The sequence below is a fragment of the Convolutriloba macropyga genome, chromosome 7 (genome assembly GCF_964194025.1).
Source record: "Convolutriloba macropyga chromosome 7, txConMacr16.3, whole genome shotgun sequence".
NCBI classification, from domain to species: domain Eukaryota; kingdom Metazoa; phylum Xenacoelomorpha; order Acoela; family Convolutidae; genus Convolutriloba; species Convolutriloba macropyga.
The window spans coordinates 20,106,723-20,125,237 of record NC_134474.1 but is presented as its reverse complement, the minus strand read 5'-3'; the positions used below and the strand labels follow the sequence as shown (position 1 = coordinate 20,125,237).

At 33.8% G+C, this 18,515-nt stretch overlaps 3 protein-coding genes across 3 annotated transcripts in view; 1 reads left to right on the top strand and 2 right to left on the bottom strand.

The window, feature by feature from the left end:
• The window catches only part of LOC142342684 (apoptosis-resistant E3 ubiquitin protein ligase 1-like), a 330,839-nt gene that overhangs the window by 102,190 nt on the left and 210,134 nt on the right, over positions 1-18,515 (bottom strand). The gene's annotated exons all lie outside the window — the stretch shown is intronic.
• LOC142342685 (uncharacterized) lies at positions 558-7,787 on the bottom strand. The gene is made up of 2 exons (XM_075394175.1): positions 7,248-7,787; positions 558-990 (listed from the first exon to the last, which is right to left on the bottom strand). The coding sequence occupies exons 1-2, from the start codon at positions 7,655-7,657 to the stop codon at positions 597-599; spliced, it is 804 nt and encodes a 267-aa protein (XP_075250290.1). The 5' UTR covers positions 7,658-7,787; the 3' UTR covers positions 558-596.
• Positions 1,597-18,515, top strand: part of LOC142342683 (tubby-related protein 4-like) — a 450,983-nt gene continuing 434,064 nt past the window's right edge. The window contains exon 1 of the mRNA XM_075394170.1: positions 1,597-1,626. The gene's annotated coding sequence lies outside the window, so the exon portion shown is untranslated. The remainder of the gene's footprint in view (positions 1,627-18,515) is intronic.

The window sequence follows — 18,515 nt, the reverse complement described above, 5'->3', positions numbered from 1 at the left end:
TAAGAGCAATTAATAAGATGATTTTTATTCTGGAACTCGAGTGGAAAAGGAGCTTTCACCTTCTTCTTAGGAGCCAAAGTGTCACAGAATAATTAGAACACTTGTAATATTATGTGGACATTACAACAACGGCAAGTGGAAGGACAGGCCCAAGAATTTGAATTTCTTTTTCAATTGACATTGAGTAATCTGTTAAGTATTTTGTAGAAAGGACTTGCAACTGATCCCCATTGATTCATTGGCCTTGCTCTATCCTTATTTATTAAGTTTATCAAAACAGTTAGGCCTCATCTATGGCGTTTCATTCCATGTGTCAACTTCTGACAGCGAAAATTAATTCTGGTTAATTTGGCTTAAAGATTTTAAATCTCTCGTAAAATAATTCGTCTTTTGGCAAGTCGTAAACTTGAGAGAATGAGATTTATAAAAGATTTCAGGAGTTCAAACAGAAGCATTAATTCTTCGAACCATCGTCAAAAATTGCCCATCTGAAAGAACACCCAGCTGACTTGACGATTACAGCATTTTTGCCCTCTCCATAGATAGAAAAAATTAGGTCAGATATTTTTTTTATTTATCATTGAATTGGAAAAAGTCTAACTAGATTGTGAATTCAAAACAACTCCAACAATTACTATAATAGCCCCGAGTGACAAAAAAGCTTCCAGGCCTAATGAGGTACCACTTTGTGAACTTGAATGGCTAGAAGAATTGTTGACTCTGGCTCTCGGATCACCAGAGCCCATTCGTCTATGTCTCAATGACTCCATTTCTCGGTCCACCGCCTCCCGTCTTTTGACAGCTTCCGAGTTTTTATCTTTCTTGGGCATCCAGGAATCTGTGCTTTTGCCATAGTGGCCAATGGACCATAGTTCGTAGTTGTATCCATACTTGTGAAGGTCATTCGGCGAAATTGGATTCTTCTTGGCTACCAGAATTCGCCCCTCTGTGCTTACGAAATCCTCTGATTTGTAATTTGAATTACGCAACCTGGTCATTAAAAAATACTTCTATGCAATTACACATGCATTCTAAGATAACGGTAATTTTTTTTTACAGAGACGAGCTTTTTGAAAACCAAAATTTTTTACAAATACCTCTGGTATAAATAATAAAGGCAGGGCTGTGATCTCTCAATATTCAAGAAAACAACGAGCGATTGAGGTGTGAACCTGATTCCAGGACTTCAACGAGTAATTTAAAATTTTCATTATTAGAGAGGCATTTAATTATTGACATAGGAGTTTTATCGTAATTGGCGAGAAAATTTGATTATCAAAATACTGAGCACAAAAAACTTTACCGAACAACTAAATAGCACCGTTCTGAGCTTCAACCGAACATTTCAAGGCAAAACTGTTCACTGTGTAACTTAAATATTGATCGGAGCACTAAAGCTTATAAAAATATAATTTGCAAACAAAACCCACTTATATGTCTACCGACTACGCAAGAGATAGGAAACTTTAAAAAAAAACAAGTGTCTGAGTAAAAAAATCGTTTTGAACTCAAACCACGAATTAATTAAATAAAGCAGCATTAGAGAAAAAGCATCAGATAAATTTTAAATTTAACAAACTAACAAACTAAAATTAGCCTAATTGTTGTGATAAACTTATTAAATAGTTTCAGGGATGAGCCAGCGAGGCATGCTTGATGAGAATGAGATACCTGATTGTGCGGCAAAATTGAACGAAATCAATCAAGCTGTGAATTTGATTAAAGACAATGGCGATGGCAACATTATTGTACTGAAGGGAGCTGTCGCAACACTAACAGAATTGGTCCATCTACAAAATTGCAAAATTGAGGAACTCCAATATCGACAAGATCGTGTGGAAGGCAAAACAGCAGAGTGTCACAATGCCGTAAAAGATATGAAAGACAGAGTTCTGGAACTGGAACGATACTCTAGAAAGACCTGCCTTATCTTCAATAGTATTGATGTTGGAGAGAATGTTTGGAATACGGTGCTGAACCTTTTGAACAACGTTCTTCAAGTGCGGATAGAGTCCTGGGATCTTGCTGCATGTCACGCTTTGAATAATGAAAAAGTTGCGCCTGTGATAGTGAAGTTTTTGTATCATCAGCATCGTGACCTGGTATGGTGACGCAAAAGTTTCCTCAGAAATATAAAAAACAGCAAAGATCTACCAATTTTTGTGGAAGAGTGCCTGGCTCCGTCAGATCGAAAACTGAAATTAGAGGCATCGCGCATGAACCTATCAACATTTACCCGGAAACAAGAAGTTTATGTTTTCAACAAAAACTCAAGTATCAGTGGTGCTGTTAAAGTGAAAGATGTTGCCGACTTGGACGCTTTCAAAAAACCTATGTGCTGAAAATAACTCATGAACAACCATCATATCCGCCTGCAATTCCAGCTGCACAATTGAACCAACAAATGGTATATGACGAATCCAATTTTTCTAAAGAGCCGGAATCTTTCGTGGTTAATGGGACACCCATGCTACCGACACTGTTAAAAAGACCCACCCCAGCTGTGAAACGCTTTTTCTGATTGGCGCAAAATTGAATGTGGTGTTCCTCAAGGCTCCATCTTGGGACCTTTATTGTTTTTGGTTTATATAAACGATCTTCCTCTTGCGTGCATGAAATGTCAAGCTTTCCTTTTCGCAGACGACACCTGCCTATTGGGAACGAATTGCACAATAGAAGAAGTGCAAGCAGACTTGCTTGCAGTCAGTGACTGGCTACAAAATAATAAACTTACTCTGAATATAAAGAAAACGTGTCAATTAAACTTAACCTTAGGAAAAAGTGCCTCTAGCCCAAACTTCCATTTAAATAATGAAAATTTGAATGTTCTAAATAGTTGTAAGTATCTTGGAGTGTTTCTAGATAAAAAGTTGTCTTTTAAACCACACATAGAGAGTGTTCTAGAAAGGCTTGGAAGACAATGTGGCATAGTGTCCAAATTGCGACATTATGTTCCAAGGAATGTTCTGTTGAGATACTATTCCTCAAACATTAAACCAATCATTCAATATGGACTGCTAGTGTACGGCTGTGTAAGCTACAGAACATTGGAACCAATTTTGAAGATACAAAAGAAAATTCTTCGACTTATCTTGTTTCTCAAATATCGACAAAGTGTAAGCGAATACTTTGACAATTTAAATATTTTGACAGTGCACGAGCTTCATGTTTATGAGTTACTGAAATTCGTTTTACGGTCTCTTAATAAACTCCATACTGATGATTATCTTAATAGCCTCTATGAGTTTGATGTGACAATACATTCAACAAGGAGGTCTCAAAAGAGTTTTCTGAAAATTCCAACGTGTCGAAAAATCCTAGAGAAAAATTCGCTAAAATATCGGGGAACTAAATTGTTAAATATTTTTATAGACAATGGAATATTTGGTTCAAATTTGTGTAACATGAGTCAGTCAGTATTCACTAAAACGGTACATGACTTGAGGGACAGCTTCATTTTAGCGAACTATGATTTAATTACAAAAATTTTCGAGTAACTTTATTCGATGTTTCTTTTTTTTCCATGATCTGTCTTAGCTGATTTATTTATTAAAAAGTTGGGTTTTTAAAAGTACTACCCTATGGTTGAATGCTAAGAGACATAGCAATTAGGGTTCCCTTTCTAGTGTGAAAAAATGACCCTCTGAAACCTTCTAGTTTTCGAGATATGGCCATTTTTGTGATTTTTGAAGGTTCCCTCGGAAAATTTGGTTCCAGAACTTAGAGAAAAAAAAATAAATTTTTCTTTTTTTTGTATTTTTTTTCTTTCTGCTCTACGCTTTACTATGGTGCTGTACTGGACATACTAAACCCAGTAGTACAAACCATACGTCTGTAAATTCTGAACTTTTACTTAACTTGGCAAATTTACACTATGAAACTCAAAAATTAAAAAAAAAAAATTTCCTTACTAAATAATGTCGTTAAGGGCTGCGCTAGTGTGATCCTGCTGGATCCGTTCGCAGTCCTCTCTGGGTACAAACAAAACTTACTCACTCCCAGATACTTTAAAAAAAATTCGATTTTTCGAATTTTGTTGATCTATTTTGATATAAAATTTTATTGTTTATTTTGTTATCCAGAGGAATTTACTCTCTCTCTCTCTCTCTCTCTCTCTTTTATTTACTACAAAGCAGACGGGACATATCCATAATGGGACTACTCAAAATGTCAAAAAAGGGTCAAAATTAAATCCGTGGAAACTTTTGAAATCAAAAGTCAACAACTACCAGCTCACAACAAAAAAAAGCTAGGTAGATTCATCTTTAATTCCTTCAAAAGCCAATGCGAACTGATACTACTGAGACTGAGTCATAAGACCACAGAATAACAACAAACAGGCAACACTCAAAATTAAAGCAAAATTGATACAAGCAGTGTTTAAGCCGTTAAAATCATAAGCTATTCAATGAAAAGATTATACATCTTCACTTGAGCCTCGTGTCAATGTCATCAATTGGGCCTGTTTTTGTAAAGGGGCCAGGAAAAAAAACAAAAAGAACACCAAATATCGACCCGTATCAAAAAAATTTTTTAAATGAAAACCCAGTGTCAACGTCAAAAATGATTGGTCAAAACACGAAACCCGGGTTCAAAATTAATTTTGAAAAAAAATTAATTTTAAAATCATTAAATTATGATTAATGATGGCAACCAGTAGCCAATGGGATCTGTCGCTGATGTGACGATGCAATAGGAGACCAGGAAGAAAAAGAACCATAGGCAAGTGTCCAAAAATCAAAAAAATTTCACGAAAACTAGTATCAGAGTCAAAAAACCATTGATTAAAACACTATCATTAAAACATTCAAAGTCATAGGAGCCATTAGTTATCACCTGGCAGCACTAGATAGTTTCAAAAAGAGCCCTTTAGACAGCCAATTGGACCATTGATTAATGAAACTCAGCCACAAGTAAACAAAAATGGAAGCAAAACTAACATGGCCGGCAAATCGCCGTAAAATAGCAGCCGTTGGCCCACTTGAGTCACATTGGGACTGAAACAGAAAAAGAAAAAAATAAGAGATAGAAATTAACAGAATTTTCTAACTATCAAAATGTTCTTATTTGGCGCGTATACTCTGCATATTCGGTTGGCTTCCAAAAATTAAACTTAATTAAGCTTCTTAACTGAAGGCTATTAAGCATAATACTAGCGCCAGCTAGCAATCGCTTTAATCAACTTTGATAACCTAATGCACCATGACTTAATGACCGGGCGTTATCGGTTTATCTTGTTCTTTTGATTTTGTAGTTTTGACATTGATCGTATTCGTTACATTACGTAACTAAATACGTGAAAAAATTTAAAATTCAAACAGTTTAAACATTGACTGAAATAAGTCAGAAGCCAAACGAATAAACATGACTTATGTAAAACGAAAAAAAGTGATCAGAAGGTAACGCGAATTAAAAAAAAACATAGGACAAATCCTAACGTACAATTCAAAGTATTTTCATTGACTAAACAAAAACTAGACCTAGCACGGACTGAGTGAATTGGCAAATCGATTTCTAAAAAAATAAAATCCAGTAAAAAACAAACAGAAAATCAATGTCACAATGCCGCATGTGAACAAAAAAACCACTAGCGAGAAATGGAAATTTGGTTCAAACAAAAAACTCGGCATAGAATGAACTAAAGTTGGATTGGAAAAACATTTAAAAAATCCGATCAAAAATAAGAAGAACAGTAAACTTCAAAGTGAAATTCCCGCATGTAGACCAAAAACCACTAGCGAGTAAGCGAATTTTTGTTCAAACACCGTTTTCTACCTCTACTTTAAAATTAGAGCAAAAAAATTTCACGGCATCAAACCACTCGCTTTTTTGCCATACTTCCTTATTCGGCGTGACGAAAACCAAGTTGACTTCAAAATTCATGAAAATGTGTGAACAGATCTTAAAAAAAGTCAAATTTTTTGTACGCAATTTAGAACATCAAAGCACGCGAGCGGCGAAAGTCAAGCCGCAAAAGTCAAGATCCAATAGAGGAAGTAGGTAAAGGCAGGGTGAATAAAACAATAGGCCTTAGGAGAATGTTAGAAAGAAACATGCCAGAATATGGAGAAAACATACATTATTAAAAAGATTTAAAAAATGTTGGCAATTTCTGAAAAATCAGAAAACTAAATTAGAAACTACATAAAAATCAAAATGCTAAAAATTAAGGTGACAAAAAGGTTTTTGTTATTAAACAATCGAGAATCAATAACATAGCAATCTTCCTGTCTCAGTAAGAAGTGAAAACAGCTCAATTGCGAAACAGTAAAACAATTCGGAAAAAGATGTGCAAATTTTAAAAGAGTTATCACCAAAACCAATTCAATTAGCAACAAAAAACAACGATGTTGCACCAAAGGACTTTTTATGGTATACAATCTCAAAGTACAAACAAAAAACCACCAAAATCGGATGAGTGTGTACAATTTTTCGGATGAGTGTGTACAATTTTATTAAACAAAAACACCTCACGTCAAACAGAGGCATCAAATTCAGGATCTATCAAAAAGACGTTGAAATATTTACTAATTTGGTTTTAAAAAAAGACCACTCAAAGTGCCGAAAATGAAGAAATTACTTTAAAAAAGCCAAAAATTGACAAAATATGAGAAATATTGGCCAACTTTCCACTTGAAACGCATTATTAAGCTCTCAAAAACATTGTGGTATTAATTTCAGATGGTTCCATATTCATGCCGCATCGAAAAAATTTACTTCTTTAAAAACCAAATTACGTTACGAAAAATTTGGGCCAAATCGACAAAAACACGGTTAAAAACTGTCATCTATATGCGCTATTCTCTCAAAAACCCTTTTTAAACTCAAACTCATTCACTGAACGCAGCGCATGAACAAAAAACTTCTTTCGCTCAGAAAAAGTTAGTTCACATGGCAATTTTGCTCACTTTCACTATTAGGTCAAAACGCCGCCTGAACAAATAGTCTTTCCGGTATAAAAAAACCTTAAGAAAAACAATACTCCTCGTCGAGTCGTAAAAAAGACAATCGCCCCAATACAATTTAAATTATTTGATTTGTAAAAAGGAGAGCGCCTAAATGATAGCCGCTGAGAGGCTGACGGTGGCTATTAATAAAAAACGAAGTTGAGAATATAGTTCCCCAACACTAACGTGGGGTCAGATCATTTCCACGACTTATAAAATCACGCTGACACGAAGCTCTCAAAACTTCAAATATGAAAAGCCCGAAAATTTAATTTTTGATAATCCACTGCTTGAACTCACGCATTATAGTCCTGCCGCATCTGATACTGTTGCTTCCCTAGAGGACTTTCACTAAGTCGCAGCTGCTGATCATACAATTTTCGTTCCTGTTCATCGCTCAACACTGAATAAGCCTGATTGGCATTTTTGAATTTTTCTTCGGAGATTTTTGAAGTCTGTCTGTCCGGGTGATGTTCTTTCGAGATCTCATAGAAAGCTTCTTTGATTTGGGCTTGAGATGCTGTGGGCGCAACACCCAGTACTTCATAATAGTTCTCAGTTTTGTTTTCTATCCTAGTGCTTAGATACTTGAAGTTGTTGAATTCTAGAACTCGGCTTGAAATGTACTTGTAAAGGTACTGCTTGCCAGGACTAATTTGCGACGGCCAATTAGCTAACAAATTTGTAAACATACATTTACAGTAGCTCATCTGAAAAGCAGGCTTAATTTGATTCCCCTTCAGTGATTAAACATCTGAGAACAAAACTGAAATCATGTCGAGGATCTACATGGATGAATTCGATTGCTTTGTTAACCTGATAAATTAACCTGATCATCACTGGGCGCAATTCAGTGCATTTGTGCAAATTTTCACATCAATTCTTTAATAAAATTGGCAGTTTATGTGAATTAGAAAACTAATCCGTTTTCATCTGCATTCAGCATAATTGTTTCAACCCCCACAATCAAATGAGGGCCAGAAACTTTATACCCGTCCTACTTTTTTAAAAACCAATTTTGGGAGAGACGCAAAAGATGTGTCATCAAAAGGCTGTTAATTGAATCAGTTTTACAAAATGTTTATTTATACTTTCCGTTTCTTGAAGAAAAATTGAGACTCAAAAGAATTAAGGCTCAAAGTTTTCACAATTTAACGCTTCTTATGTACATTTATGCATATTTTATATACAATTTCTTTATAGAAATTTTTATAAAAGTTATATCATAACTATGCTGAAGTGACGCCACAACAAAAAAACAGGTTCAGTAGCATTTTGTTGCCATTTCATTTTTCATAATAATCAGAGCAGAGTTTGTACCACTAAAAACGTATCTTACATTGCAAGCAACTACTTTTGTGCAAATGAACCCACGTTAAAAGTTGATGAACAGGCCAACGATGACTACGCTTACTGAGGTCGGCTGCGCTCTAGCTTAACTTTTAATTGACCGATTGCGTTCAAAAACATCAAGTGCTGAAATTCAAAACACTATTGATTGTTCAAATTTATAGACATATTTGCTCATTTAAACTCAGTTTTTGTGCAATTTCTTAATTACCCATGGAATCTATTGATGCTATTATTGCTGGAATCACCGATGAGTCTACAAAAGCAGCTGTGCTGGGTGTTGTACCACAACTAAAGGAGCATCAAGACCAATGTACTCAGAGGTTTGCTGAATTATGGGACTTTGTATCAAGTCTTAACAGATTAAGGGAGCAAGAAAGGTACACCAGTAAGATTCTATAATTATCGATAACCCGCCCTGTGATGCTCGACATGAGGAGACTTTTCTACCTGAGCTTCTTGTTTTTCACAATAAAAAGTACAAGAAAACTGATATTACGATTTCGGAATCGAGATTAAAAGCATACCATATACTTTCTGGACCCGTACCCTTGCAAGATAAAATAATGCCTTCAATCGGTCAAATTTGTTCACTTCAACGATAAAACCCGAGATATACAAAAATCGTAGGAAGCTTAAATCGATGAAAAACGAAATCAACAACAAAAATATTTGGAAGAAAGAAAGACTCCCTCCCTTAGATGGGTTTGTCAAGATACTTGCTGAAAATTAAAACCTCATAGCGGTCGGCAAAATTTGCAATTTTTGTGATGTGCACAAAACAATAGCGGTAACAATGTGTACGTGAAAGTAATCAATGCCTCTGATGTGGAAAACTTGAGAAATCCGGTTGTAAGAAATGTTGGCAAATCTAAAACTTTCCCAAAAAAACGAGAAATCCCTTCAAACGGCCTCATAATTCGAGGATGACTGACAATGACAAAGTTATGAGATTGTATGCCTCAATGTCGCCAGATCAAAAACGGCTCATTGGAGAAAAAACGGAATCATTGTGAGACAATGATCATTCTTTTGTCTAATACACAATGCCTTCAATTCGATTGAATGAAAAAAAAAACAAAATTTTCAGTTCTCAGTGCATAACAAGTACCTAACGAATCATTTCTGAGCTTTACCCAGTTTTAATTCACAATTCAACTTTCAAATTAAGACCTTGGAGTTCTTCGTGTTAACTTTTTTAGGCTAAGGGTTTTTGTTCCAATAAGGTACAACTTTTGATCTCATTAAGACAATTACATACAAAATTATATAACAAACACCTGTTAAATTGCGGCTTCCGCGATTTGATTGTATTGTTTCTAATTTTGGATACTAGACGTTCTCTTTCTTGCGAATCTGATTCAAGGTTCATCAAAATAAAACAGAATTGAGACATAATCAATCAGCATTGTGACTTCCGCAATTCCTGGTACCAATTGAAATTTTAATCGATATAAATTATATGATGACTACTCTTAATTTGCGACTTCCGCGAATTACGAGTGCTAAATAAAGTTTTTATATTTTGTTTTAAATTGATTACTGAGAATTAATAATTTATTTAAAAAGGTGTTTGCTTCTAAAATTATGTGAACGCATGACGTTAACTTTTGTTTAACATATGGGATTTATGGTTTTGCTTCAAAACATTCGTTCATTTCAAAAAAGCTTGAAGTTTTATTACATCAACTTGATACAAAGCCTCACTTTATTGCTCTGACTGAAACCTGGACATCCGAAAAAACATTAAAAAGATCATTTCAACTGACAGGTTAATCCAAGTTGAGAACTTGTGATAGAGAAAGTAGAGGTGGTGGTGGGGCATTTTTTGTCAGTGATGCACTATCGGTAGAAATAATACAAAAGACAACTAAAAAGCAGCAACAAATCCTCACAGCAAAAATAGAAACAGACGAAGGCAAGTGCTTAGTATCTGTTTTATACAAAGCGCCAAATTATTCAATCGACAATTTCACAGATGCTATGTCGATAAAAGTACTCTGTGCGTTGATTACACAGATATTAAAAAATTGAATAAAAAAGTACAAAACTAAAAGAAAAGTTATTTGATTATGATTTAAGAAACAGCTATGATTGTACCCGAGAAACTGTAAATAGCCAAAGTGCAATTGACCTTTTTTTGCTAATCACAATTGCAAGTTCTATGTAGAGAAAACCAGAATTTCAGATCATTAATCAACCTTTTTAGAACTAGATATTACAACAAAAAATAATGTTCCCCCTGTCCAAGTTTGATTAAACAACTACATAAGCTGAAAGATGAGAACGTATGTCTTGATATTAATTTTTTAATCTACAAAAAGTTTCAGGAAAATAAAAGCTTCATCAAAACTTTAGAGCTAAGAGATGTGTTTACTGTCATTCAGGACTTGATTGTGGAGGCCAAGAAACTTATATACCTAAAAAGACTATTTTCACTAGAAGTGGTTATAAAAAAAGCTGGGTTACCAATAAAATTAAAAACACGTTTTACGAACTAAATATCTTAAAAGCAAGCTTGAGGAAGACAAAGTGAAGTACAGAGTAGTAAGCAGCCGGGTGAGGGCACTCTACAGGTTAACTAAAACTGAACACTCTGAAAAGAAAGTCTCTTCTAAACATAGTTCCCGGACATTATTCCACTTAGCTAAAGACATTAAGAACGACCAGATGGAAAACAGAAGTAGTTTGTTATCTTGTGATCAACTCAATGGTTTTTTGTGAACATTGGTCATAAACTAGCAAATAAAAAGGTTTGTCAAGACAATCTAAGACAAAAACTTTCACAAGTACCTTATTCCTCCAAAAAACAAAGGATTTTGAAGTATACAAGATAATTAATAGTCTACCGAACAAAATTTTGGAGGACTGCTACGGTTTAAGCAGTCTATTGCTAAAAGCCGTAAATCCAGTGGTGTGTGATTTGCTTGCTGATCAGTTCAATAGGTAATTTGATGAAAATGAATTTCCCGAAGTTTTGAAACTAGCTAAGTTTTTGCCGTTTCACAAGAGCGGTGATCCAAACGACGCTGATAATTTTCGACCAATCTCTTTACTACCAAATATAAGTTTTTGGGAAAATTTTGTTCAAACAAATTGAAGACTTTCTCAATGTCAACAAGGTTTTATCGCCCAACCAATTTGGGTTTAGAAGCAAACGTAGTAATATTGATGCGGTAGCAGAGGTTGTTGAGCTTTTGAAGACAAACAAAAATCTTAGAACACCATCTAGCTGCACATTCATTGATTTAATTAACACTTTTGACAAGGTGGACCATAATATTCTGCTTAAAAAATGTTATGCATACGGACTCAGATGGAAAATATTCATATTTTACAATCTTTCCTTGCTAATCGATCGCAATATTTAAAAATTAGCAATCAGGTGTCATGTAAAAAAGCAAAGCTTCGGTGTGCCTCAGGGTTCAGTCCTGGGTCCCTTACTATTTCTGCTATACATAAATGATCTACCTTCCGTATGCCAGCATTCGAAAGTAACTATGTTTGCAGATGATGCAAATGTTTATGGAACTGCTCATGATCTAAACACTCTCAACAAAGACATGACAAATGTAGTGAATTGGATGTCTGCTAACAAATTGACTGTTAGTTTTGAGAAAACGAATATTGTTGTTTTCAACAAAAACGAAAAACCAAACTCAAACAAGTTAACAATAGATCCAAAAACAATTGAGAGCAAAGACACAGCTAAATATTTAGGAATACACATTGACAAAGAACTTAATTTCAGGAAGCATATTAAAATGGTCAAACAAAAACTTCAACAAATCACATCAAGTTTATTTCAATTGAAACGCTTTTTCAGGCAGAGAACTATGGTAAAACTTTAACAAAGCTTATGTTGAACCAGTAATTGATTATGGGGCTCTTATTTATGGGTGCGCTAATAAAACAGATCTTAAGGACCTAGAGTGGTGACAAAACCAAATCTTGAGAATTATATTCTCTTTAAAAAAATCTGAAAGCTTGAAAGATTTGCAAAAAAGAGAAAAAATTTATTCAATTTTTGAAATACATTTATGAGCTGTTCAAAATAATGTCCAGATGTGTTCGACAGGATCACATTAACGAAATTTTCAAAAACATAACCGAAGATGAAATTGTCAAAAGTATGGGTGTTCACGGACAAACAAAACCTATCAGAACAAGAGAAAGAAGTACTACTGAGGGTAATCAGCTAATAGTAACAAGGGTGAGAAAATTATATAACAAATTTCTTCAAATGGACGAAAATCTAATCAAATCAATAATGTCTGCTGAAACAATCAGATAGAAAACCTAGTTCATCATTTTAAGGATAACTTTATTCTAGGTGGCAGCGAGTTGGTAAATGTTTTTTGGTAGTTGGTGGTTTTCTCATGGTCTTTTTTAAATATACTTTTCTTTTATATAAACACTGATTAACTTGAGGTTCATGGAAAAGAGCATTTTTATGAAGAGGTTGTCGATGATAGAACAAAAACTGATAAAACTCAAACTTGTCCTGAGGAGACATCACTTTGACAGGTCCATTGACATATTTGATGTTGTCCCCAAATATATATACTTTCTTGATTGTAAATTAATTGTGTAATCATTAAGTGACTTACTCGATATGTATTTGGAAAAATTCATTATTATTATTATTAATTGATTTTAATTATTTTCCTCATTTATTTTTAATTGATTGAATGATGTTAATAGCTGTAAATGCAATAGCTGAGGAGCATAGATATTATCGGTCTTATATTTCATGATACAACTAGTCATGATATAACTAGACATTTTTCCAAAAGTTATATGACTATGCTGAAGTGCCGCCACCACAAAAAAAGCAGGTTCAGTAGGATATTGTTGCCATTTTATTTTTCATAATAATCAGAGCAGAGTGTGTACCACTAAAAACGTATCTTACATTGCAAGCAACCACTTTTGTGCAAATGAGACCACGTCAAAAGTTGATGAACTGGCTTTAATTATTTTCCTCATTTATTTTTTATTGATTGAATGATGTTAATAGCTGTAAATGCAATAGCTGAGTAGCATGGATATTATTGGTCTTCTGGTTTAAATAACCCCAACAATTTGAATTGCATGGTTCTCTGTCATTTTTTGTAGTGTTAACACACTTTTTCGATGATTTGGAGCTTTCCAAACGGTATAAACAAACAACTCCCAGGGAGCATTAAGTTTCATTAAATTCTCAAAGTTGGTTCCTTTTAGAGCTTAGTCTGCTGGGAATGCCTAAATTGAAGCTGAAAGTTTTTTTGACAGATAAAACAGCCAGGGTAAAGGTTAGATTTTAGCAGCACAAAAATGTTTTTCAGGATATAACTTCCGAGGAGTTTGGCATATTTAGTAATTTGTGCTCTTTTTCCAATTTTTTAAAGATTTTTCTAACTGTGCTAGCCGCTGAATGTCTCCTATATCCCCAACCGACTTTCAGCTAGTCAGTGAGTTAGTATTTTTCGAAGAAAAGTTCTTCCGGTTAGGGTTTCGAAGACCTAAGTGTCCGATAAATTAGACAGATTGGAATTGATTTTTCCAGATTTTCTGAAAATTGTCAACAATTTTGTTCTTTTTTAGTTGTTTGAATTTTGAGCTTGTAGATTGGCTCTTGCCTACAGTGGTTGGAAATAGGCACTAAAAATATTCAGTTTTTTCTAGGCTTATTCTTTAAGCCCGATTTCTCTTAAGAGCAACGTTTCCAGTTCTCCCTTTTGTGCAATTTTGATTGGGTATCTAAAAATGTAAAAAAGAGCCAACAATTTAAGTAATATAATTAATAATTTTGCGTGAGCCAACTTTTTTCTGCTGTTCAGGTCGAACTTTTTAGTTTTTTATTCACTTTATTGCGTTGTTTTTCAGGATTTGTCTGTCCATTTTCTTTGTCGTCAAGAGCCTTGTATAGACGTCACACTCGTTAATCGGCTTTTTTTCAATCATGCGTACTATTGTTTGGTGCAATTCCGGACATGACGTAATTTGCACACCTATTTGTATTAAAAAAAACAATCTGCGTCATAAAAATTTGTATATAAAAAGTTCATTCAATTTTTTAGCTCTTTCTTTAGCTAAGACTAACATCGAGGGCGAGGGTAAGCTTTAATTTATTAAACTATATAAATTGTAATCAGTTGAAGGGTCGGAACATTATGCGTAAACGCACATTATCGATTACCCTTGTTCTAAACCGAATTAGTAATACCGCCGTCACGCACTTCATTTCATTGTGGAACGAATGGTCAAAAAAAGTTTCTATACCCATTGAAAAGGTGTAAATTTAACTACAAAACTGTGAAACTTGACAGTCATTTGCTAATTATTTCACAGTAAGAGCATGTTTTGAAAAATTGTAATTCAAAATGCCATGCAAATTGTACGGCATGGTTGAACTAACTCAACATGCCAGATGGTTGATCTTGAAAGCTCAAAAACTAAACTGCTCTTAAAACTTGAAATAGGTCACCGCTGCAAAATATGCATCTAATGGAGGCACTTATCAAATAGTAGTTTTAGTTGCTGATTAACAGCCGATTTTATAAATTATCAAAGCTTTTCAAAATACCAAATGTTATTTTCTGCTGACGTCTTTCAAAATTGGATTATAGAATGATAAACAGATTCCAATTATTTAAGGCTTTTTGGAATGCTTTCTGTTTCATCCAAAGGTCTATAGTCTAACCACGGATCAATCTCTATGGTGCAATAAGAACATTTTTTAAGACCGGGAATTGAACAGCCGAAATCCACTACTACAGCTATATCGTTTAGCTATGAGGGGGCTTTCATGTAATTAACACAATATTTAAATGCGCAACTGAAACCAAATCTACTATTCTGCTTCCAGTTGAGTTCTTTTTCCCCCTCAATTGCGGGTACCACTGAAAAAGGACCAATTTCTGAAAATGATTGCTCTGAAATACATTGCATTAGATATATTTTTGTTGCATTAGAAAACTCATGGAGCCTTATCAAAAAAAGAATAGAAGGACAAGTCTTGATATAAAATCAAAAGAATTGTATAAAATCTTAACTATCTTAAATTATACAGAAACAACTTCTTATAATCAAGCATTTAACTCTATACAAAAATAAAAGGAATTGGAGACAGTCAGGGAAAGAATTGAAAAACAAATTACGTATTTTGGAAATTAGTGTTGTCAAAAATATCCAACCCAATAACAACAGTTTACGTATTCAGACCACGGGTTCCAGGAAAGCATACACAAAACAAAGGGAAGACTACAAGTTTTAAAGCGAAGGAAAAAACAAAAACACATTGACAGAACTGGCAATATGTGGAAAATGGTGCCGACGTAATTATCAAAAATACAAATTGATATACTGGACTGCTTGACATCATCAAAAATTTCAACGTTGAGAAAGCATATAACTTCATTTGATTACTTCCACACAGGGACAAAGTGAAAGATGTTACAACAAATGGAGGCAAGATTCAAAAAGTCTTATTAAAAATTCAAACCAAATGTTATCCAAAGTCAAGAAATAAGCTACAAAAAACTTTAATTTGACCACATTAGGGGGTTCATGCAACCTGCCATCAGTGAGAATAATTACCAAACAACAACGAGTAACATACGGTTACAAATAAAAAAATCCATTAAATTTTATTTATCAAAACAATTGTTATCAAAATTATGAAAAACGAAAGATATCAATTGACTACGTTCAATACATTCCCATACTCTTCATTAGTTAGCCAATTGAATCTGTCATTAAAGAGAATAAATGCCAAGACAACTAAAAGAACAAACACTGGAAAAATCACTAATATTTTATGAACACACCGAGTGTGCAAGTCATAAAAACAACACGCTATCAAAGAACTTTAAAAAATTAATTATGTCTAATCAGAAAAGCAATGGGCCTTGCCTTCATTTTGTATTTCTTTGTGCTTTTTGTAACTTGTTTTCATTGGTTTATTTTCGCCTTAAAACTCGCAGTTCTCCCATCGTAGGCTTTCTAGAGACCCGCGGTCTGAATACGCAGACTTGTTATTGGTTTTGAGACCACAGGTATTCCAAAATACTTTTTGTTCCGACCCACTTTCGTGGCGGAGAAACTAAATATTAAAATGTTTTTTTTTTTATTACGACAATTTTGACCGATCGATATATTCATCGCAGAGAGTTGTGAGTGGTACCATTGAAAAGCCCGTCCAGCGTAGAATATGGAATTAAAAAGATTTTTTCAATTTTCGCTTTTTATACAGAGTTATCGAGGTTTAAAGTTTCAGTGAATAATAGACTTATTTCGGCTGTTTTTATTCATATTTTCGGTATTTTTGACCTAAATTTCGTCAATTTTGCTAAGATTTTTTCAGATTGTTAACTCTAGTGTGATACATTTTATCTCTAAAGATAGAGGAGAGTTGCTGAATTGCTCTATCCGAGTTTTGTGGCTAGAATTTATGCTAAATTTTTCAAAATTCAGACTTTTTTCGGGACCAAATTTGTTTTTTAGCCCACTTACTTTAAATTTGGTGGAAGTAGACACTTTAAAACTAATGCCAAAGTCTTTTTCAGCTCAAAAACGAGTTAGTTGTACTGCCACTGGCTTTGAGAGTCTTCTGGAATTATAAATTTGCCAGTTTTTTCCAGATTAAAACTCGATAGTTAAACAATTTTTTATTTTTGACAAACTGATAAATTTTGTTGAAAAATTGATCTATTTCGCAACCATTTAAACAAATGAGTATTTTGTTAGACGCGCAACAATTACTGGGTTGATCTTGATCACGCAATGGATCCTTATGATAAATTTATTTTATTTTAATGGGGCGCGACCTTTTTTTTTCAAAAATATTTCCGCTATGTAAACGTTTTTCTTGTAAATTACTGTCAAGAATTTCAAATCAGGGCTCAATTAATGAGATACTATTTACAATAAACGAAGCCCAACGAGATTATATTACCGTTTCAGAGTCATGGTCATTGTTTTTATTGCTCTGACCAACTGTTTTCGAAAAAAGTTTATTGACTTCTTGAGTTTTGCGTTCATTCGTTATCTTTCTTGTAGTGCAATGACTTATTGTCCCCAATCAAATCTCAATTTCACTTTTAGAAGATTATAAATGAATGCAGACAATTCTTTCAGTTGTTATTTAATGTCTGTTATGACTTTGAATATATATTTGTTACAGGAAAATATTGGTTAATTTTTGAACATTCGCTCAACTAACGGTTTCTTTGTTTTGATACTACGCTTTTTAAATTTTTTTTAAAATTTTTGAGCATAATTGCATATTTTATGAGTTCATTTTGTTTCATTGTCGAATTATAACATTATTGACAAGTCCAATTGAAGAAAAGCATAGCAGAGGAAATGCACAGCGTTGAAAAAAGGCTGATCGGAATATGTTAATTGTTTCTGTTATATAGTTTATGCTTTTAGGGCTGAACCAAAGTTATCTCAAAAAATCTGACGTTTTTGCCTACGTTTGTCTTTCTTTTTGTTGTTGTACGCCAAATAGCTGATAACTAAAGGTCGCAATTGCTTCTCCAGGACGTTTAACTCAACCTAGTTAAAGATTTCAGTTTACAGCTGTTTGTTTTAATGCCTTTCAAATTGAATTTAAAAAAGATTTTTTCAACTGTATCCTTTTCGCTTTCATTTTCGTAACCATGTCACTCAATCTCACTAAATACAAATCTCAATTACTTTTGTTGATTCAAACATTTTTTTGCGCTTGGACTGATTGCTTCGACCATTAATTTCACAAAAAATATCGAGAGGCCTATACTGTTCAATTTTTGGGTTTCTTGTTGTTATCATGTATACGTAGTCCTTTTATGAGGATGACTCTTTGATGTTAAGAAGAGCAGAAAGTGACCATTTACAATTGTTGCATGTAACATCTTATAATTATTGCGACTGGAACAGTGTGCTCTCGTAAAAATTGTTTAAAGTTGTTGCTTCTTTATATATTTGTTATTTTTCGAGGTCGTGACTTAGTCTCATTATTAACAGGTGCAATTGGCTTCCTGAGGTGTTGGAGCTCAAGGCATTGCTGTTTGTTACAATCTTAAGTCTTAGGACTTATGAAAATATTTTAAAAAAAAAACATACTTACTTTTTTGAGCTTCGTAACTATTTTAAAGTTTTTCGGTCAATTTGTAGCTCAGTCTCTGTAAACACAGGTCACAAACCGTTTCCAGTGAGCTTTAATTTAATCTCCATAACGATTTCAGCTTC

What these genes read in the sequence shown, in the direction of transcription:
- LOC142342685 (XM_075394175.1), bottom strand. Translation starts at nt 7,657, where the DNA reads ATGAGCTACTGTAAATGTATGTTTACAAATTTGTTAGCTAATTGGCCG. An exon ending in ATGCGGCAGGACTATAATGC is followed by an intron (nt 991 to 7,247) that starts GTGAGTTCAAGC and finishes TTTAATGACCAG; the next exon opens with GTTGCGTAATTCAAATTACA.